The sequence below is a fragment of the Poecilia reticulata genome, linkage group LG21 (genome assembly GCF_000633615.1).
Source record: "Poecilia reticulata strain Guanapo linkage group LG21, Guppy_female_1.0+MT, whole genome shotgun sequence".
In the NCBI taxonomy this organism is placed as follows: domain Eukaryota; kingdom Metazoa; phylum Chordata; class Actinopteri; order Cyprinodontiformes; family Poeciliidae; genus Poecilia; species Poecilia reticulata.
The window spans coordinates 11,454,150-11,476,979 of record NC_024351.1 but is presented as its reverse complement, the minus strand read 5'-3'; the positions used below and the strand labels follow the sequence as shown (position 1 = coordinate 11,476,979).

At 39.6% G+C, this 22,830-nt stretch overlaps 1 protein-coding gene across 1 annotated transcript in view; it reads left to right on the top strand.

Annotated features, from left to right (window-relative positions):
- Positions 1–22,624, top strand: part of fut8b (fucosyltransferase 8b (alpha (1,6) fucosyltransferase)) — a 106,632-nt gene extending 84,008 nt beyond the window's left edge. The window contains exons 6-10 of the mRNA XM_008397469.2: positions 1,865–2,102; positions 11,923–12,169; positions 19,896–20,072; positions 20,429–20,579; positions 22,152–22,624. Coding sequence (XP_008395691.1) covers positions 1,865–2,102; positions 11,923–12,169; positions 19,896–20,072; positions 20,429–20,579; positions 22,152–22,490 — 1,152 coding nt within the window. The 3' untranslated portion in view covers positions 22,491–22,624. The remainder of the gene's footprint in view (positions 1–1,864; positions 2,103–11,922; positions 12,170–19,895; positions 20,073–20,428; positions 20,580–22,151) is intronic.
- The last annotated feature ends 206 nt before the right edge of the window (positions 22,625–22,830 follow it).

The window sequence follows — 22,830 nt, the reverse complement described above, 5'->3', positions numbered from 1 at the left end:
GATAGGCAGCGTTAGCCGGTGGGTGTTGGGCGGCCTGATTACTCTGAACTATCCACAGCTGCAGCAGCCTAATGAGGAAAACACTCCCATCAGCGAATAATTGCTGTTTAGGAAGCCGGTTGGCTTCCAGTCGCTCAGATCGGCTGCAAAGCGGATCACAACCCGCCCGGCAACTCGTCGGTGACATAGCGTGCAGCAATCTGTTGCGTTCCACTTGTTCTGTGCGTAAAATAGACAGTTTATTGTTCCTTCTCCCAGCCCCCTCTTATTCGGTATTCTAACCCTCAGACTGCATAATGTTGCAGCTAATTTTTGAGCTGATGAATTGAGAGAGAGAGCATCGAAAATGAGAAGGAGGAAGAAACAAAGGATATTAAAAGATAGGAAGCCGAGAGAGCAGAGAGGGACAGCTTAAGAATTAGCTTAAGAGAACGACAGTGAAGTAAACATAGAGCAAAAGCAGCACGGAAAAAGTGAATAAGAGAAAACAAAAGCAACAATGAAAAGATTAAAGGACAGAGCTGGCACTATTCTTTATCTTTTTTTATTTTTTCCTATTGTTAACAAATCACCGGAAAGGACTAGACCTGGAAATTAGTCGGTGCCTGTCAGTGGCATTCAGCCTATTTTGAAAGCAATCAGTAATTTTCCAAAACAGCTGCTAAAGAGCACTCTATCTTTTATTGAGCATCACCCAAACAAAAACCAAATATAGATTAAATGGCTCTATATTCTTCTGGAATGAATAACTCTGTAGTGAATATCTGGGTTCCTGCACAGATTTGAAGTCTGGAATTTGATTGAGGTATTCTCCAGACTGGGATTAACAAGGAACAGGGAAAAAAAACTGAGAGTGGGAAGAAATATGCGGATCTCCTCTTTTTTTCCCCCACCATCTCGATCTCTGAAACTCAATGTCCCATTTTTGGTTAAGAAAAATGCAGACCCCATTAATCTCTCTATCCGTCTTTTCATCCATTCACTAAATATCTTGCTGTTCATCAATCTGTCTGTCCATCCATCTATCCTTTCGTCTTTCTTTCTTTTAATTTTTCCCATCTTTCATCCCTCAAATCTTTTTATCTTGCATTCTGCATCTCCATTTTTTTGTCATTCAATTTTAGATCCCTTCCTTCCTTCATTTTTTCCCCTTCCGTTCCCCCAACCCTTCTTGCTCTGTTCCTTCATTTTTTCCTTTTGTGATTATGTTCATGCTTTATTCATGTCATCCTTTGATCTTTTTTCCTTCTCTGCATTCTTTCTTTTCTGCTTTTATCTTTCTTTTTTTTTTACTCCAATCCATCCATCCATTGGAGGTGAAATCTGACCGTTGTATAAATATCTGCTGTAAATTAATAGTGAACTTTTGTATTTGCTTGTTTTTTAGATCGTCAGCGATATCTGAGAATAATACAACAGTAGAAATTTGAAAGTAAAAAGGTGCAGGAAACCTGGTCAGACGGGATCTTCAACACACTCTGATGGAAAATTATCCCCGGAATCGCTTTTCTGTGGAAGAAAGACAACATTGACCAATTTGCATGTCCTTAAATAAAAGGGTCTTTTTGATTGCAACAAAGTGAAAAAGTTTTAGCCTCTTTCTCCTTTTTCAGTAAAGCAGAACGATTGAATAAAGAGACAGCTGGAGATAAGTGGAAGAGGTCATTTTAAAAGACAAACTAGGGGAAAATCATGAGCAGGCGACATAAAATTCAGAGTTCAGTACGAGACTGGCAATGAAGACGAATAAAACAATATGAGCCGTGTGTTATTACGTGTCAGAGATCAGTCTTCCAAGAAACTCAAGGTGAAAGTTGAGCTATAAAACAACCCCCGTTGAAACACTCTCTCCTTTTTCTCCCAGAATCCCCCAGATTGCAGTAAGGCGAGAAAGCTGGTGTGTAACATCAACAAGGGCTGCGGTTACGGCTGCCAGCTCCACCACGTCGTCTACTGCTTCATGATCGCGTACGGCACCCAGCGCACGCTCATCCTGGAGTCGCACAACTGGCGCTACGCCCCCGGCGGCTGGGAGACCGTCTTTCTGCCCGTCAGCAACACGTGCACTGACCGCTCCGGGGCTTCCACCGGACACTGGTCAGGTGGGTACATCCACAGCGACACAGTCACACTACGAGCTGCAGTTAGCGCTAGCGCAGAGCTAACTGCAGCTGCGAAGTGCTTGGGTTTTCACACAGTTCACAGATCCGTCACTTGAACATGTTTATTGAGAATGACAATATTTAGGTATCATTGAATTTGATTTATTGGTTTCAGACATTAGACAATATTTAAATTTAAGATGCAATGGATTAGCAAGTTTACTTTCTAAAGCACGAAAAAATGATATTCATAGGTTGATTGTTGTGTTACCATAGCTACAGTCTGATGCTACGAGTTTGGGCTTCAAATTCATCTCAGCAAAAAATACCCAATTATCCCCTTTTGCATTCCATCACCAAAATTTTGCTAAAAATTCCACCAAATATATATATTTAATGAAATGCTGTATTATTATCTAATCAAGCAGATTAGATGATAATCTGCTTGACTATTAGCAGATTATATATGGTGGCCCATATAACCTTGGGCCACCTCTGCTCTACCATTGGCCCTGCCAGCAGTAATTATAATAAGTTACCTAATTATCTTTTTTGGAATAACCTCATCTAAAAACGGAAAGTTCCTGACTTATTGTTCTCATGTAAAAGTAAAGTTTGATGAATGTTGCTGCACTGCAGGATGAGGTTGCTTTGTAATGGCTTTATTACAGAAGAACCCCATAATAAATGATTTGGGATATATTTCCTGCTAACGCAACCGCTGCCCTTCCGTCTTGTTTATGCTTGCAGTTTTCAACTGAGTCGATTAATCCTTTCCTTACATTCATATCCGTTTCAGCACAGGTTTAGCAGAAATAAATTCCACCAATCATATCAGGCTTATGAAGTTTTAATTCTTCGTGTTTTTCTCAGTTGCAGTCCCTGGACTGGAGCATGAATTCACTGATGGCTCTTATATTTTCACATTAAAAGCTGCTGCTGGGCAACGTAAACATATTTCTGCCAAAAATCCATTTTGACATCAATATTTAATGTCATCCTGAGTACTGAGACTGTGGTGTTTTTTTTTTTTAACTTGCAACTACTTTTTCACATATTTCTTCTCTAATAAATTATGAACATGCAGTGGGCGATATTTGTCTGATATGTACCTTTAAATTTGTCACATTTCCATTAAGAGTCCTTTTTAGCATTGGTCTAAGTAAATGTCCATTAACACGGGTTCTGAGCACATTATATTTTTAAACTGAGGTTTCCTTGTTACACTTCTCACAGCCTTGTGTTGTTGGCAGGACTTTTGTTTGGTGAAGGTTAAAAATGCATCAAAGTTTTTAATTTCCTTGTTCTCCACCATTAAAACACCTTGTCTTTTATTCGAATAAGTCTTTACTGTAAACAACAAAAATCCATTTAATAAACAGCACAAGAAGCATAAAGTTATATGCGTTAAATTAGGTTTTGTCATGTTGGGGGTTCTGCAATTTCATGGTTGATGTACAGTGCTCTTCACCATTATTAACACCCCATCTAAAGACGGGTTAAAAGTAAATTAGTATTTTACTGTAGGAGCGTTGTCCTACTCTTCTCTTCAGATTGGTGAAGACAACCACACATCCCATTCGAGGAGGGTGGACGTGTTTTGATCTTAAAGAGTCATGAAATGGCCAAAAGAAAATAGCTACTGTAAGCAGTTTTTGTAGCGAGCAAAAGCAAAACTGGACAAGGACTCAAGTCTTGTCTCGTCACGGCTCACAGTGAAGCAATGCAGTCGATGAATAAACTCTAAAGCTCAGAGTTGCAGCTGCAGAAAAGAGAGACATGTTGGGGTCATCAAGTTTGAGTCGTAACCATTCGACAGCTTCTAAATGCTAACTGGCGGTTTAAACGGGAAAATCGAACCTTTCTGTTCTCCAAGCACAAGCATGAATTACGTTCAACAACATTAACTCTTTTACTTATTTTGCGTAAATCAGTGATCGTGTTGCATATTGTGTACACCTGTAGCCAGGATGCTCACTCCACTTTTTTTTTTTTTTTTTTTTGCACCATTACTTAAAAAGCTTCTGAATTTATTTTCACCTTTTAAATTAGCTGCTAATCCCAGAAGTCTGCATCCCTCTGTCACTGACATGCTTGTAATTTCATTTTATTTTCTGCAAAGAAGGCGAGCTTTATGCTTTTATCTTTCCTATTTAATTGCTTTTTATTCATTTCGTTTTGGGTCTCACGAGAGCGTCTGACGCAAAAAAGTAGTTTACGCGCCAACAGAGGGGCTACAGGGAGGCGAGATGACAGAGAAACATGCCTCTGCTGCACAAGCTGTATATGGACTTGTGTGCATGCTGAGCAGTGAGGTTGCGTCCCGCTGAGTAAAAAGCAGAGATATCATTACTGTTTCAGTCGTGATGGTTGTTTGGTTGTCTGTTGCGGTTAGTGACTCAGACAGATGCCGGTGGTTTACTTGAAATCCTATTTATTATCATTCGCTCCCATTTTGAGAAAGTAGCAAATTTGAACTTTGAAGGGGAGGCGCAGCTTTGCATCAACTTTGTGCAAATGTCTCCCAGCCCGTATTGCACACTGGTGTCTTGTCGCTTTTATATTTGCAGCACATCTGTGGCTTTTATGCAACCGACGACCGTCACTTTCTCATTTTGCAAAAAAAAAAAAAAAAAAAAAAAAAAAACCTTAAACTAGTCGTAGGTAGTTTTTTTTTATTATTATGAAATCCATAACCTCTCCTGATTGCTAAAGGGTTGCAGCTCTGTCCAGCACTTACAGCACCTTCATGTGTTCGGTGTATATCGCTCAGATCTCTCTGTGCATGTTCCAGAGAAAAGCTGCAGCAGCAGTTAAAAGCTTTAAACTTTTACAGGCAGGAGTGGGCGTGCCAATAGAGTTCCCCAGGATAGAAATGGGTTTATAAGATTTTGTTTCTCTGTCTGTTCTGCTTCACTGCCCGTGTTGGCTGAGGAACAGTAAATGATGTTTGTGTGAGTGGGATTTTCCCACTTTATAAGCCATGACCAAAAAAAAAAAAAAAAAACGTAATAAATTACTTGTAGTTCTGCACTCAGTTTCAATTCTCTTTATAATCCAGTGCTTCACAAAAGTTATTCATGTCATTTAATTGAGATTTTGTGACAAATAGTCACAAGATGCCACATTATAGTCATAGTTATGTGGAAGGAAAAGGTCACATGATTTCCAAATTGTTTTACAAATATAAGTGATCTAGCTGGTAAGTAAAGCTCAGCTTTGTGGGATTTAATGTCAGTATAAACACAGCTGTTCTGAAAGGGCCTCATTGGTTTCTTATATTGACTGCAAATGACTCAGAACATTATGAAAGGTTCAACGTGAAGCAGCAGTTTAACAACCCTGAACATACTGCCAGTTACAATGAAATCATCTAGATTAAAGTAAATCCATCCCTTCTGAATTAACTCAGACTATTTTCCAAATACGTTCTGGTAGAATTTTAGGTTTCAGTGTCTTTTTTTTATTTTTTTAGTTATGTGACATCTGGGGGCAGTTGGTGGCGCTTGGTTTATTTAGCACCGTCATGGTAAAGGGACTTGAATACAAATGCCTGCCACACTTTTCAGATTTATAATTGTGGAAAAAGGTTAAAAACTACACATCGTTTTTATTCGCCTCACAGTTCTGCTCTGTGTTGTGCTGGGTTATCACATAGAATCCGGATAAAATTCAAGTTTGTTTTTGTAACACAGTATTTTACAAGGTTTGCATTTTGTGTATTTATTTCAATACGCTGAAAAAAATTTAACACTAACTAACAGGGCCTGCTTATGATCTCAAGCATTTAGTGCGACCTTTTGCCTCAATTATTTTCTCTCTCATAGCTTCTCTGCGCTGATCTTTGAATTCTTTCAGCTCTATATTTTTTTTATCATATTGCTTCATTTGACTCGTGCTCTCCTGGGCTGCCTCTTCTTATCTCCTGCTCTCCCTTTGCCTTTTCTCTCATATTTTCTCGCCTTTCATATGTTCCTTTTTCCGCTTTTTAATGTATTTCTCTTCTTCCCATTTGTGTGTGTGTGTGTGTGTGTGTGTGTGTGTGTGTGTGTGTGTGTGTGTGTGTGTGTGTGTGTGTGTGTGTGTGTGTGTGTGTGTGTGTGTGTGTGTGTGTGTGTGTGTGTGTGTGTGTGTGTGTGTGTGTGTGCGTACGTGGGGTGTGTATTAAAAGCTACATTTTAAGAACCCATACGTGGGCCATATGGCTGTTCACGCCCAACAAGCGATTCACGCTGATTGATCAGCGTTTGCATACATCGACACAGGCTCTTGACTCTCTTGAAGCTTTTTAATGTAAAAACCGTCATTATTGGTTTGTTTCTGTGACTCGTAAGTTCTAGATTTTATTCTATGCTGTATTGCTGAAACCAAAACACGACCTATTCGTTGTATTTATATAAAATGTGTCCTCAGTGTTGTTTTTTGTGTTGTTTATGCTTACATAGGGAGTGAACTTTTCTGGAGCCTAATGCCTCAAACCAGCAAAATTCCAATTTCCCCACAAATCATAACATGGATAGCCTGCTCTCTTTTAAGTGCTTCTCTTGGGATCTGAGACGCTTACAGACCAAAAGAAGATGCATGCTATGCGTGTCTGTGACATGGTATTTCTGTCAAGAAAACATATTGCTTTAGGGGAGGAGGAGAAGATAAAGACAAAGATAGCGATGGAGCTATTATTGGACCTGCTGATTTTCTTCTTGCAAATGCGAAATGGAGGAGGGGGGGGGAAACAAAACATTGCAAGAAATGCACATCCACACAAACATAACCCTCAACTCGGATTTGCTCCACCGCAGAGATTAAATGGATTGTGGCCTAAATAAAAATAAAAAAAAAAGTGGAGAATAATATAATTCCAAATGAAAACCTAACCGTAGGAAAAGGAAATATAGATTAGTGATGGGCTGGTCAAATAAACAAATGAGTTCGCTTCATTGTGCCGTCTTTAGAAAAGGTTGGTGCTGATCCTCAGCCATCCAGGATAATGGAGAGCTACATGTTATAAATAGAACTCCATATGTTTTTTTGACGTCTTCATCCTAAATCCAAAAAAACTTTTTCAGTTTTAAAAAATTAGTTGGGAGTGTCATACTTTAAAATTGTCAACTTGAACTGCCCTCCTTGGGTCACTAATGGGGCCGTTGAGGCCAGACGAGTCACTGGAGATGCCCTGCATTCATTTCAGTGTTTGGGTTGTCACTTGACCATCCAATCATTATCTCACAATGGACAAAGCAAGTTGTTTTGGCTGCATGGGTCAGTGTGTGAATTCCTGTAAGACGGCTTGGGGATGCGAGTCGAAGCTTTTGGGAATTGAAATCTGAAGGCCTGTTTGGGGATAGTTCTTGAGACGTATATAAACTGCTAAGTCTTGATCCAAGGACAGTTGGAAAATAATTGTGGTTTATGGAAAGCCTGAGCAGTGTATTATAGTATGAACATTTTAAGCGATGTTTAAAGCCCTGAAGTAAAAAAAATGTTCCGCCTCGACGTAAATTTATTTAATCTTAGTTTGATAGAGTAAAATTTCTGATTCCTACTTTGGCTAACTCCAGTTTTATTCATATGCTATAACACAGTTTAGATCGTTTGTGTAAAAGTAGTTTTAATTCAAGAAATAAATGCAATACACACCGACCTAAAAGAAGAAAAGTCCTTAAGGTTCCTTGAATCTAGCAGAAAATGCACAAGTCAGTGACTCAATGACCCAGGGATTTCCTTCGACGGAAAACTTTTACTAATTGAATTAATAAACTACACTTTTCTAACTAATATCACTTTCGAATGCATGCGACTGACTTAAAGTCGAATCGAGTCGACTATATTTCTGCATATTGACCGCGATGTGTCGATTTTGTTTTGTTAAATGCCTTGAGAGATTATTTGTTGTAAAGCAGCACTATATAAATTAAATGAATTAAATCCCAATGTATGCATTAAAGAATATGTCCCAAACATTTGCCTAAACACACATAAAAAAAAAAGAAGCAAGTTTTCAGTTTTGATACATTTAATGACTACAAGGAAGAAGTATTTGACCCTCAGAACACATCGCCAGCCACAGCCGCTGAAAGGGAAGCCCGGTTGATTTTCTTTCACCGGCTCATTGATTCCCGCAACACTATTTGAAATATTGAGGCATTTTTTAAGGGGGGAAAGCACAACTTTCCCCATTCGACAGCTTTTGGAATGTTACTTTGTATTCATGCTGTGAAGAGGTTCTTCCTCCAGGCCTTTTTCATTTTGATAACTACACTTTTATATTCTTTAATCTTTTTAAAAGAAAAACAGGTTGAAGCTGCAGGGCAGTTTGCTCCCTTTCCCCACTTTCTTCCTCCATTTCACACCTATGCGTTACCTTTCCGTTCCCTCCGACAATAATGTCTCACCTGTAAACAAAGCATTTGCTTAAACCATGCACGGTGCTGGAGATAAATGGTCGTATATTATTGTGTATATTTTTTGTTTACAGACCGTGTGAACTTTGTGGTCCACTCTATTTTCAGCTATTGTGTTTATGTTGCTTGTTGGCTCATAAGATTTAACACATAATGGGGAAAGTAACTCTTTTTTTTTTGCAGATAGATCTCACTTTTTGCAGCCATGTCACTGAATCCCTTCTGAAATTACTGTAAGCTGTAAGGAAAACTTGCTTTGAATTGTCAACTGTCCCAGGGGGTAAGAAACGTCCCCCTTGACGAATTGATATGCTCAATATTAATTCTTCCAATAAACAATTCCATTTCTTGCCTGGTTTTATTCGGGAGGGGATGAATTAAACTGTAAGATTACTATTATTTGGTGAAGGTGCCAAATAACCGGTAAGATGTCATGGCTGCTTAAAAAAAAGACAAAAATTTTTTTTGTTTAGACAAAAAGAAAAAAAAAAAGTCCATTAACCTGGTAAACATATTTTCAAGGTAATCGTTTAAATTGACCATAATTAGCAAATACAAAACTTTTATTATTATAAATGCCAGTAATGATTTTTCCTATAATTGTTCAAAAGGGTGTAAACATTTAACATTCTGTTGCTTTGAGGAAATACAATGTTTAATTTTTTTTTGAGACTCTTTCCTATTTTCAGTTAGAAAAACAAATCTTACCCAAATTAAGCTTCTTTAGAAGAAATACAGATTTTCTTAGAAGTTTTCAGCAACGAAGAGTTAAGTTAAAATATTCAACAACAATTACAAAAATCAACTTTACTCTTGTGGGTGATAGGTGGCGATGCTGATGAAGTGTCTTCCATTCCTTTTTCCTATTACCTTTTGTGGGAAACCATGAAAAAAATTAAGAAAATCAAATAGGCTAATGCTGGAATTTTGGTGTTCTAACAATAACGCGTTAATGCCCAGATCTAGTCCTGTTGCCTCATCTCTGCATAATGTCGCATCTATGAAGCGCAGATCAGAGCAACTGAAGGTTCCTTCTCCGGCTAAGTTCAGATTCGCGAATAGAAACCCAGCTTATCTTCAAAACCGTGACTGGCTGCCCACAAAGATAATTTGTCCAAGAAAGCGCACTCCTTTGTGAAAATAGTTCTGCATCGTGCGTGCTGCTGAGAGCAGAAGGCAAAACATAATGTTCCCTGACATGCAAAGGCTGAAACAAGAGATCTCAAAGATCATAAATTCTGTCTCAAATGTATTATGAATGGAGAAGCTCGGCACTTTGTGTCTTGATGGTGTCACTCTCGCTTCTCCAGTTTCATAGTCTCTTATGAAAGATTTATTAGGGCCAGTGCACATCTTAGACTCCAAATACAATACAGGAACTTTTTCTTTTAGTTCAGATCCATACGCATCGGAAGAGGCTGTTACAGAAAACGTACGCAGAGGTTGTGCAGTTAAGACATACTTGAGAGAGGCTTTGTTGTTCTAATTAAGCAGCAGTGAGAAGCAGACATACTCCATATCTCTACATCGGTGCCAAGAAAAGCAGGCTTCAAAATATGCCCGTTCCCCCTTCTATGAATCATGCCAATGTTGTTATATAAGCAAAGACGAGCCTGGGAATATTTTTTCTGTTCAATATTTAATGCTTGTTCTAATTTGTATTCAGTTCATACCCCGGTGCGCACGCGCGCGCACACACAAATCCGAGCCTTTTTTCCTCTAGTTGTTTTTAGCATATTTTTTTAGCTACTCTGTTTCTGTGAAAGGCCGTTTTTAACGAGTCATTATGCCATTTATTTGGAAGCGTCTTATGGAGGCTGTGTTTGCAGCTGTGAATACGGCAGTGACGGAAGTCACTTTAGTCTGACAGAGCGCAGGCCTCAAAACTTGTCTTTTTACATAATTCAAGGGTTTTATACACATACACACACACACACACACACACACACACACTCACACTAGCAAACCTAGCTTGGGGTTTAAGACTGAAATGGAGTGAGGGTTGTGTCTGCCAGGCACATCCCTTCTGGCGAGATGTGATTAGCTGGAGCTCTTTGTGTGAGTTTGAGAGTGTGACCGCAGTTTCTGTTTGTTGCCGTTTTTATTTGGACCGACGTAACTTATCACTGTCTGACCACTTTCATTGTAGTTCACAGGATTTTTCTTTTCTTTTTTTTTCCACACGTGCACATTTTTATAAATTAGTGTGTGTAGATACATGCAGTTTTTAGGCTTGTACATGCTTGTAACCTTTGTTCTGACACGTAGGTGCACAGCTTCTGCATTTATATATTTGGGTGCACAGTTGGCCTTGATGGTCAGGGAGGTCTGGCAGTTCAGGCAGTTGTGCAGTCCAGAGGACTGACCTTCATAATCAGCTCTGGTCAACCCTTCTTCTTGGGGCTGCTTCCAAGCAGGACTCGACCCTTGGATCGCCCAATTTTGGTCCACAAACCATCACTTCCTTTTCCTATTTAAGCCAACTGAAAGTTAATTGTAGCCTTTGATGAAGGGCAGGTGAAAGTCACGAAGTCTGATTATGGCTATATTAATTATTTTTTACCATTCCTGCTAATTATGACAAATTAAAAACAAGTATAACCGTAAAACCTCATGACAGCTACTTAAAAGATTACCAAAGATTTCGATGTTTTAAACTTAAAAGATATTTTTCTGTCCATGACACCAATTAGTTCTCCAAAATTAGACATTTGCGGCCACCAAGTCCCCGTCCATTTCTTAAAGGTAATAAAATTGATGAATTTGTGGCTTTAAAGTGGAGTAAGATAATTCACCACTACGTTCCATAGTATTCTGTGGAGTCACCAATGCGACTCCATAAGTCTGCTTGTAATGTAACTCAGTGTTGTTCTAGTTAACCGTTTGCAGACAAAGTTAGGATCAAATGTTGCTGTGAAACATTATGAAATGTGATAACCAGTGTTTCAGCTGCTTTTTGGGTAACGTTTTTTTTTTTTTTTCTTTTCTTCTCTGGAGTTTCCCCCAACGGGAAACTTGCTCGTCTCTTTAAATGTGACGACAGCTGCCTGTTTAATCGCAAACATAAAATTTCATACCCAAATCATCTGAAAACGCAACTTTTATGTACATTACCCAAAAATCCAGAGTTCTTTTTCAAGTTCACAGACCATCGTATAACTTTTGACTTATGATAAAATGATAAGTCCAGCGGCGTTATAAGGTTTCAAAGACCTGATGATGAGCCTCTTCTTTGATCAGCAGTTCAATGGGATCTTTAAAAAGTGTGACTGGACAATGGCTGATTGGTGGATACGATTGGTTAACGTTGGCATTGCTAACATCTTAGTGTCAGATGTCATAGGTCACCTTTATGGGTCCGAAAAGAAGAGATTTTTTTTTTTATCCTCATCAACTATTTTGTATGTTTTCCAATCTAGGGGAGGCTCATGATAAGGATGTTCAAGTTGTGGAGTTGCCCATTGTGGACAGTCTACACCCTCGGCCCCCCTACTTACCTCTGGCAATCCCGGAGGACCTGGCCCCGCGTCTGCATCGTCTGCATGGCGACCCGTCTGTCTGGTGGGTGTCGCAGTTTGTCAAGTATCTTGTTCGCCCTCAGGCGTGGCTGGAAAAGGAGATCCAGCAGACCACCGCCAAGCTGGGCTTCAAACATCCCATCATCGGGTGAGGACACTTGGCTCTCTCTCTTTTTTTTTTTTTTTTTATGTTTGCGACCTTGCTTTAATTCAGTGCTTACAGAAGAGTCAGTTACTATGGTATTCTTCTACAGTAGAATTCCTTTACTATTAGAGAAAAGAAACTGAAATGTTACTCATTATAGGGTTTTGCTTTGTATTGCTGCACTGCCGGCAAATACTCGGCTTGTGCTCATGCAAATCAACCAGTTTAAAGAAATTTCATCATTCTGTACTCATCACTCAGAGGTTTTTATTTATTTATCTTTTAAAAGCAGTGTGTTTGATCATTTCTTGTTTTTTGCCGTCGCCCTCGGTGACCTCACATCAAATCAGCTCCTTCAGTTTAGCTAAGGACTTGCAGAATTAAATGCTCGGGGCTGTTTCAAATTAAATGAAATTGGACGAGACAAGGAAACTACACTTTTTATTAGATGCAATGGCCTGGCATCTGTTCTTTTATCTTCGATGGCCGCTGTTAATTAAGGCGAACTGTTCGCTTCATTTCCTTCGCCGTCAACCAATGTTTCAAAAAGCCAGAGGATCACAGTGAATTTATCAATTTGTGCTATTATTGAGCATTATTCATCTAATCAAAGTTGTCTCGCTTTGTTTCAATGACCTCTATAATCCAGAAAATATGAAACGCAAAAAGATCTATATCTGTGTGTTTGTTGTTTATTTTGAAATGATCCCACACACGCAATTATGTTTTATCAAATACTTTTTCTTCGTTGCTAAATATAGTTTCAAATACATGCAGTATGTGCTCATTTGTACTAAATTCAGCCCACAGATAAGTCTGTTTATAGCACGGCACAGCAAAAGAGTGGTATTCTTTCCTAAAGTGTGCTGTATATAGAATAAGGCTTTTTTTGTTTTTTTGTTAAAATTAATACCGAGTTTAAAACGCTGGGCATTAGTTTGAAAGATCGTCATTTCTTAATGAAAGCATAAAACACAAAAATAGTCCACAAATATCAGACTCTGTGAAGATATCTATTTTATTTTAGTGCATTTTCAAATTAGGTTAAAAGATTATTTTTTCATTCCTAATCTACATGTTATATTTTCATTTTAATTTAATCTTCTTTATTTTAAATCAAAAGGTTAGTAAAATCTGTGGAACGATAAACTATCAAATATGTTTGGTTCATAGTGGTATTATAATGTATAATATATAATAATCAAATTTTAAAAAAAAGTCTCCTACCTATAAATTGGATTTGCACAGTTTTCATGCATTTCCATATTGCAAATTGTGTTAACTAATTATCTGTCACCCATCTAAGTCTGTACATCACTGACTGGGTTTATCTGCAGGAGTCCACTGCTGTTGCTCACTTGCTATTCACAGTCCATCAAAAGTCATATGATGGACCGTGAACCCTATCAAAATACAGCAGACCAATTCTCTTAAACAGAATTGGTCTCTCTTAAACAGCTTGTACATTTTTTAGCTGTTTACTTGTTTACGTCTCAGCAAATCCCCATCAGGCGCCGCGGCAACCGACTCTCATGTTCTGTCGGCGAGCGTTTTCTTCCAGTCGTGATATTCTTCTTTAGCACGCATTTTAAATGTGAAATCAAAAAGACTTTGCAAATAATTCTTGGCAGTTTCTCTAGCCCACATTGAAGCGTGTTGCAGATGGTACGGGGGTTTACCTTAAGAAGGCAATAAGCACGATGGCTGGTTAACTGTCAGACGCTGGGAAGTCTTTGAAATGACTTTCAGGTCCTTTCAGGTGGTTTTAAGTTTCTGCAGAATCCCACAAGAGTAACTCTGTCTGTTTGTTTGAGGAAGGTGTTTAAAACAAATGCTTAGTCTTAGTGTAGAATGTGTTTTTAAAGGTTTACCTGTGTCTTATCTTAACTGTCTTGTTTTACTTTCATGTTGCTGCTTTCTGTCTTCATCTGTGCCCTCAGATGAAGACATAAAGGGGGTTTGGTCTCCCATCCTCTCCGACCAAACCCCGGCCCTCAGATCTCCTCATTTGTGATCGTTCCTCTGTCTTCAGTTGTTCACTCCGCTTCAGGGTTGTTCAAATATTTCCCACAGTCTCTCTTATGTTCCCCAGGCATCCAGCTGAACCTATATTCCTCCAACTCTCGCGGTTTTCCACATGTTTCTATCACCGCTCTTTGTGCTTTCCTTTGTACAACTCCCAAAACACGACACATAGCCCTCCCTTTTTTCAGTCCATGTCACCCGGAGAGGGGTTATTAAAATGAGTCATTTGGGTGTAGAATAAAGCTTTTATCTCTCGTTATTTGGCTTTCAGTAGTGCCACTTCGCACTGAAGTCACGCCGCAAGAAAAAGGCTGTGTGCGTCTAAAAACAATGTGGAGGAGGTAAAGGTTGAGCTGAAAGTGAACCACAGAAGTAGTGCGAAGATCAGGCAACAGGAGGATGGGCTTGGGTTTATGGAGAGGGTGTCGAGAGACGTAGGACGAAGTCTCTCTGCCGACTCACACGAGTCCCAAACATCGCCATCACTCTCTCCGGGCCGCTCCCTTTAGACCCGAGCTGCAGCCATAAACCAGGAGCAGCCGTCGGCACAGATCCAACTCGCAACAATTTAGTGCAGTGTAATGTTAGCCAGAGTACCCAGAGAGAAAGTGCTGTTTCAGTCAAAAACACGCCTGCATCCTCCTCGTGCCCAGTGTGGTTACCAGCAGGTCAGATTTCTCTGTGTGCTCATCAGTTTGGTGCGTTCAGTGTGATCGGAGCTGCGAATTTCAATAAAAATAACTCGCCTTCAGAGTTTTCTTGTTGGAATCCATTATTTAGATTCTGATTTTGCATGCCGGTGTAAAAAGAGAGCAAAAAGAAGCTTCTATGTCTGAATATTTAACTCGCATAAAACATCATGTTGTCTGCCTCTAGACAGGAACACAGGCAGTCGGAAATAATACGGCCCCTATATTTGTTTGAGGTTCTGGTTCCAGTTAGTAATTGCTTCAATCTTGTTTGTTTTTTTTTGAAGCCATGCGTAATCCTCCACTTATGTCCACCTAACTGTCTAATCATGATGTACTCAGTTTTCTTTTCATTCATTAATCTATACACAAACCTTTTTCAAAAAAACTTAATCATTTAAATTACTTTCTGTTTTAATAAAGTGGAGCCTCGGCATTCAATTCATTTAAATACCATCATCTGCGCAATTAAATCTGATTAAAACAGGATGAACTAAGATTTATTTGGTCAGCTGTACAGAACTTGTACTTTAGCTTGCAGGTTTCCTTGAGAGTTTCCATGTCCAGTGTATTTGTTTTAGAGAACATGTGAGACAAACATTTCTTACTTCATTAGTTTGTTCCTAAACTGAAGCTCATACAGAACCAGCCAATGGGCTGGAAGCAATTCTCCTTAATGAACAAATTACTTATTAAGTGCCAACATGACTGCAGCTCTGTCCTCGTGTACATCGGTAGAACAACTGTAACTTGTTAAAGAAATTCTTAAGCAATTTAAAGAAATTCTTAAGCAATACACACGAAATATGTTGACTCATAATTTAGATTTTAATAGATGATGAGGGCAGACGTCATAGATTATGCGGTTAGCTGATGCTAGCTGGCTGCTACGGCTCATAAAAGGTTCTTGACTTGTTCTGCCAACAGCTAAATGCAGCAGAAGCTGATAATAAAATACTCTCTGCATGACAGCCATATTAAATATAAACTTAAGGTTGGTAAGATACCTCCGACTTCCCAACTCAGAATTCAGTGTTGTGATGCCAACCTGTTTGTAAAAACAAGAAGAGCAAAGTCAGCATTTCCCGTCTCCACAAAACTGTTGATATTTTGACTTTGATGACGAAACAGAATTGTGATTTTTTATTTATTTATTTTTTCTGAACATCTTGACTTTATTCTTGAAATAAACACACACACAAATAACAACAATTTTGCAACAAAAAAAAAAAACTGTGAGCTCAACTTCCCTGGGGGGGAAACAGATTAAATAAAGATATCAAACACATGAGTGGAACAAACATGACAAAATCAGGTGCATCTCTGCAGGCTTGACGGCTCCCGGCGCCGGCATATTCTGAGTCATGTTTTCACTCCGTTCAAGTCGCCATATGCCAGTTCAATTGAAAGCAGTGGGGGGTTTGAATTGACACAAGGCGTCTCAAACTGAGAGTATGCGTTGGGAGGGCTGCGATTGCGCAATCGTTGCCGCTCATCTTTTCGACTCCTTGCAACCTTGACAGCTTATTAAAACACTTTACTTTGGCTGCTCTTTTAATTCCTCATTATCTGTAATTTTACGCAACGAGGAAGCGTCTTAATAACAGCTCTGGCATGTTTTGATGTCAAAGCACATGTTGCATAAGCAATGAGTTTGTGGCTGGTGTGTATGTAATTATGAGCTGCTTTTTTTCTAAAGACGGGAACTCTTAATGGAGGCTGCGGTTCGGAAAGCCAAGTTTCCCCGAGTTTCCGTTGTCCCCTCGGCTGGCTTCTGATCGACAGCCAGAGCCCCGAGGTCAGTCTCCAACAAATAATTTATTCAGTCTATGTGCTATTGTCACAGTCTGCCAGAATCAGCACTTGCTGTGCCTTGTGTGGGCGTGTTTGATGCCATTAATGTATGCTTTTACGCCCACCACGAGCGTCGCCCTGCCTTGCCAATACTGTATGAATAGATGGGAATGAATTGAATCACTGTAGTGGCGGAATGGGAGAGCGCCGTGAGGTTTGAAAAGAGAAAACCGGTGGTGGGGGGGGAGAGTGGAGGAGCCGAAAGCCGCGCGGTGCGTCACTAAGGCCTCTGTTGCTCTGACAGACGGAGAACAGGGCTGTAAAAAAAAAAAGAAAAAAAGAGGTTTCACAGGAACAAAGAAATGCAGACATGAAAGAAGGAGGTGAGCAGGAGGGAGGGCTCCTCACAAAGCCTGATGTCAGGACCTCTGTCCGATCACAGACGGAGAGACCAAATGAAACGCTCCAACATCCGTGTTACTCACTCAACCTTCTGTCCTCACCTCCATTCTCTGGCTTGTGTTTGCCACGTAAATAAATCAGAGCATCCTTGAACAGGCACTGATTGATCTCCTGCCAGAAGCAGAAATTAGGAACAGCTTGTTTATTCTTTTTCTTTGAACCTTGGAGGCACTTTTTTTGTACTTTTGCCTAAGTTTTTTTGCGTGTGTTTTTTTAAGATGCAACACGGCGGTTAAAAGAAGTCGCTGCGATCCGTAAATTGGTTGAAAGATGCTGAACAGATAAAAGACAACAATTCTTTGCCTCTCTGAGGATTTCCTCACCCAAGATGTTCCAGTGGATCCTTGACCCAGTGGATGGGTTTTGCAGTTCCCAGAGGGGAAATGTGCAAGTGTTTGCTTGCCGGAAATCTATTGAACATCGCTGTATTTTGTCTACAGTTAAGGATTTTTCACTTTGCCATAGGCCAAGAGGCTTCTGGCCAAAAATGTAGACCATGCTTTAAAGAGAACTCAACAAAACTTTGCAGCTGGTTGCATGTGAAAGGTGACTGGCTTCTGGAGAAACTGTTTTCAGCTAGGGAAGACAAAGATTGAACTATTTGGGCCCCAATGACAAGAAAGTTTCTTGTGTCAAGACGGAGATTCCAGACTTTCTTCCACCCCAGGCTTGATAACTCCTGAAAATCACATTTACTCTATTGTAATACCATCGTTTTTCGTATACTTTCTACAACACAACTGTAGTTTAATATTTCATCCATCACTGTTTTGTGTCTTGAGTTACTGACTGGAAACCCAAAGCTAAAAGCACACTGAGGAATCAAGTAGGGGCCGTTTTAGTGCTTTTTATTTATTCAGCTGCATCTTTCATTTTAAAACTAGGTCTGGCTTAGATGCCAGCAAACAAAACATTAAGACTCCACTTTTTTTTTTTCAGAAATCATCACAAACTGTACAATAAACACTATTCAATACTACTCCTACTACTACTTTAAACTACTAAACTTTAAGCAATGTCAAGGTAAATCTAAATCGGTCTTAAATGTCCAAAACATTTGAAAATCTCCCAGCAAAATCTGGTCCGGAAAAGTTAAAAAAATAAAAAATAAAAAAATGTTGAAATGGAAAATGTGTCAGAACCCTAAGATACGAGGAGCCTTTCAAACCGAAGAGCCAGCTGTTAAAGGTGGCTGTTACTGTTTCCATGCTGAATTTCACAAAGTGGTTTTTAATTAGGAAGGACAACTACCTCCAAATCTCCATCTCCACTTTCAAATAATCTTCTAGCCAGACTAATCCAGGACAGTGTTGGGTGGTCAAACGGGAAAACGATGCCAAGAAAATCACAACTTATTTCAAAATTAAGAGAACGGGCCCCAATTAGCACCATTAGCTACTAGAATGTCTTTCACGTTCACTCTGCTGGCTGGTAAAAAAAAATGTTGTGTTTTTTTTTGTGTGACGCTGCTCTGAGAGTTGCCTAACTCTGGATGTCCATACAAATACTTGGTTCGTGGAAAGGTTGGACAGCTCGTATGGGGGGAAAATGTGAACAAGCTCCCTCAGTTTTCCGACTCAAATGGGAGATCTCTCAGATTTGGAAGTTTCATTTGCTCCCCGAAACTAAATGTCACAATGTAGATTTAGTGGCGGCTGGTTTCGTCATTGAATAATTCAGGATAGAAAGAAATTTAAGTTTCATCCTCCATCAGTTTGAGGGATGTTTCTGTGCCAGAGAGGGAGTTCTCGTCGTCTTATGTTTTCAAGCTGCGCTCTTATCCTCGCATGTAAATCTGTGACCACGGTTTCTCCGTTTCTCTCCTTCTTCCCTGGAAGCGATGAGCAGGATGCTAAAGAGAACGACAACTGGGCTCATTATTTCTTTTCTTTCCTTTGTCTTTGAATCTCCCTATGATTTCTACTATAATTCCCTGCTTTGCCACAGTTTCCTCATAGCTTTGTTTTTCTCCTATAGCTCTCCTGCTGCAGCAATAAAATCATTTATAAAGTGGGTAATTTAAGTAGGTTTTTATTTTATTAAAACAGCTGGAGAATAAAAAAAAAAAATTCCAGGAAAGGAAGCTTAAAGCATTAATGTTGTGGTGTCTTAGTCCTTTGTTTGTATTTGTTTATTTTAGTTGTTAATAAAATCATTAATTATTTTTTCCATTCAACAAATAATGTGACTGCCGTCACACATAGCTTCCATCACCTTGACTATTATTTTCTTATAAATGTTCTTACAAGCAAAATCTCCTTTACCTTGTCTCACATTTTGTATTAAAAATTAAAATAGATTTATGCCTAAAAATAATTGCACCAAAACATTACTCGTTATAGCGCGAGAACGTCATTGTATTGTGCCACAATAAATATTTGTGTGGAAAAGCTTAACTGTAATTATCACAATGGATTAGGACAAAAGAAACAATACGGTTTTTTTGTAGACAGGCAGCATAAAACAAAATTTTTCAAAAGTTTTAATTGTAATCAGCACATTATATTAAATCAAAAGGAGAAATCGATGATGAAAATGAATTATTTGATTGTATTTTGGCATGAAAGACCAGACGCATTACGCAACAAACAACTTTATTCAACTTACTAAATTTAAAATATTAGTTCACGTGTTTGACTTTTTGTTTTCCTTTTGGGGAAAAAACATCGGCCGCCTATCAAAGTAAAAATGACATCATCGAAATTGTCTGTGACCTGCGGCGCTCGTCTATACAGTCATGTGCGCTTTTGATTTTGCAGGGTCCATGTCAGGAGGACGGATAAGGTGGGCACGGAGGCAGCCTTCCATCCAATAGAGGAGTACATGAAGCACGTGGAGGAACAATTCCAGCTTCTAGCCAGACGCGCCAATCTTGACAAGAAGCGGGTTTATTTGGCCACAGACGATCCCTCCCTGCTGCAGGAAGCTAAGACAAAGTGAGTGTTTGTGTTGCATGGAATCACAGCTAAAGTGCAGTGAAAAAGTATTCTCCCTTACATATTTGTGTATATTTTTCTGCTTCTTTTTTTTTTTATCTCTGAATGGTGATCTCTTTTTATTAAAGGAAAAAAAAAAAAAAAAAACCCAAATCACTGTGTGAAAATATGATCGCCCCACTTGTTTAACTATGGGTGGCTTAAGTGACTAAGTTTGAAATGTTTTCAATTAAATAGCAACACCCATTCCTGTTGAAATCAAGAAATCACTTAAATACAACCTGTCTGACGACATGAAGTAGGCTAAACCACCTTAAATAGCACCGTCACCTTCATTTGTTTGTTTCTTTGCTCAGGTATCCAGACTATGAGTTCATCAGCGACAACTCCATCTCGTGGTCAGCGGGCCTTCACAACCGTTACACCGAGAACTCGCTGAGAGGCGTCATTCTGGACATCCACTTCCTGTCTCAGACGGACTTCCTGGTCTGCACGTTCTCCTCGCAGGTTTGCTCGCAGCAGTCGACTCTTGGCATTTCTTAATGGAGTTTGTTAAAAATCGAACTGAAAGTTGTGTAATATGGAAAACAATACATTTTGGTTGATGGGTGGTGATTTCTTTGCAACTTTAGACAACAAATTGCCCCAGAACTGTATGATTTTGAAAATCACATACATTAATTCTTGCACACACAAAAAAAAAATCTGATGTGCATTTCGTTTTCTGATAACTTCTGCTGACAGAAAACATTTTACAGCTGCATAAAAAAATGGGAAAAAAAATAGCAACAGTTGATGTTTTCTGCTTTGTCACGAGCCAAACTGGAAAATGACTTCATTACAGACATTGTCAACAACCCCATTGTCCTATTTCCCCTCACATGTTTCAAAGCGCAGAAACAATTAACCCATTTACTACAGCTTTGATGTCGCATCACCCCTTTGATTGTGTTGGCTTCCTAAGTCGTGTTTATTGCAAATTTTAATGTGGAGTGCAAAGGCCTTATTCCAGTCCTAAAAATAAAGTGAGAGCTCCTCGATGCCGGCGTATAATCCCTGTTTATAAACCTATATCAAAGATCTCACAGAGTAGAGTAAGGTGCTTAGCTCATTTTATGTTATCCCTCTATTCTATAAAAAGAAATGGAGGCTCCACGTCGCCATGACTGCACTATACTGTGCTTTGCTAAAGTATTCACACCACTTGACCTCTTTCACCTTTAGTTATGTTACAACCACAACAGCAGTTCACAGAAATTATTGAGATTAACTCAAATTTAGAAGTCACATGTGGGGTTCAGTCCTGGGGGCATTTCTATTTAATATTTACATGCTCCATTATGACGGATCAGAGTTGCCATAACTACGCAGATGATACACAGCTCTACATTACGATGTCACCAGATGACTATGAACCCATCTAAGGCGTGCAGCAAATCAATGTATGGATGTGCCATAACATTTTTCGTCAGCTGAAAAGAAACAAAACTGAAGTTATTCTCTAGAGTTGGCACACATCTCCAGTTACTACAGCTGGAAACTGCTGATTAGGCCCAAAGTCTGGGTGTAGTGATGGACTCATCTGAACCTTCAGAAACATATAAACTCAATTACAAAATCGGCCTTTTATCACCTGAAGAACATTTCTGGAACACTTCCTCCATGCGTTTATCTTCAGTCGAAATGATTAGGACAACCGTGTCTTCACATGTTGTTTTCATAATTTATTATTGCGTTATGTTTGATTGAGCTGCCTTGTTGCTGAAATGTGCTATTCAAACAAACTTGACTCAATTTACTCTTGGTTATATCTAAGGATAACAGAGTAAAGGGGGTTGAATAAAAACCCATTAGGCACTTTCAAACTCTCGGGGTCATTTTCCATCTTGTTAAAAAAAATGTAAGTATTTTTGTCAATCCCACACAATCTCAATAAAACTTATTAAAGCATTTTGTTGTATGTGGAAAAGTTTAAAACATATGAACAATTTTGCAGGGCATTTAAATCACCTTTTTAGACTGTAAAAACAATCCTTGCTTATGTTTTTTTTTTTTTTTTTTTTCTGTTTTTTTTGTCAGGTTTGCCGTGTAGCCTATGAGATCATGCAGACACTCCACCCGGACGCCTCTTCGTATTTCTACTCCCTAGATGACATTTATTATTTCGGAGGTCAGAACGCCCACAATCAGATCGCCATCTACCCGCACCAGCCACGCAACAGCGAGGACATTCCCCTGGAGCCCGGCGACGTGATCGGCGTGGCCGGCAACCACTGGGACGGATACTCCAAAGGCATCAACCGCAAGCTGGGACGCACAGGCCTCTACCCCTCCTACAAGGTCAAGGAGAAAATTGAGACGGTGAAGTACCCACTGTACCCCGAGGCAGACAAACTGCTCAACTCTCAAAACAAGTAAAAAGAAAAAGAAGATGGTAGGAAAAAAAAAAAAAAAGAAGACTATGGAGAAACATGTAGTCTCCGGTTCCAGGGAAGGAGGCTGCCTTTTTTTGTACAGAAGAAAGAGGCGTACACGCTGCGCTAAGCTGAGAAGAAAAGAAAGAGCCTGCACCCAGGGGTGATGGGAACAAAATGCACTCTGTGTGTGTGCGTGCGTGCGTGCGTGTGTGTGCGCGCTCGAGTGAGTGTGTCTGCGAATGCGTGTGCGTGCACTTTTGTAAATGCCTGTGCATACGCCAGGTCACGGAAGACTTGCGCCCTACCACTGCTCCCCCTCCCAGTGACCCCCCCCCCCCCCC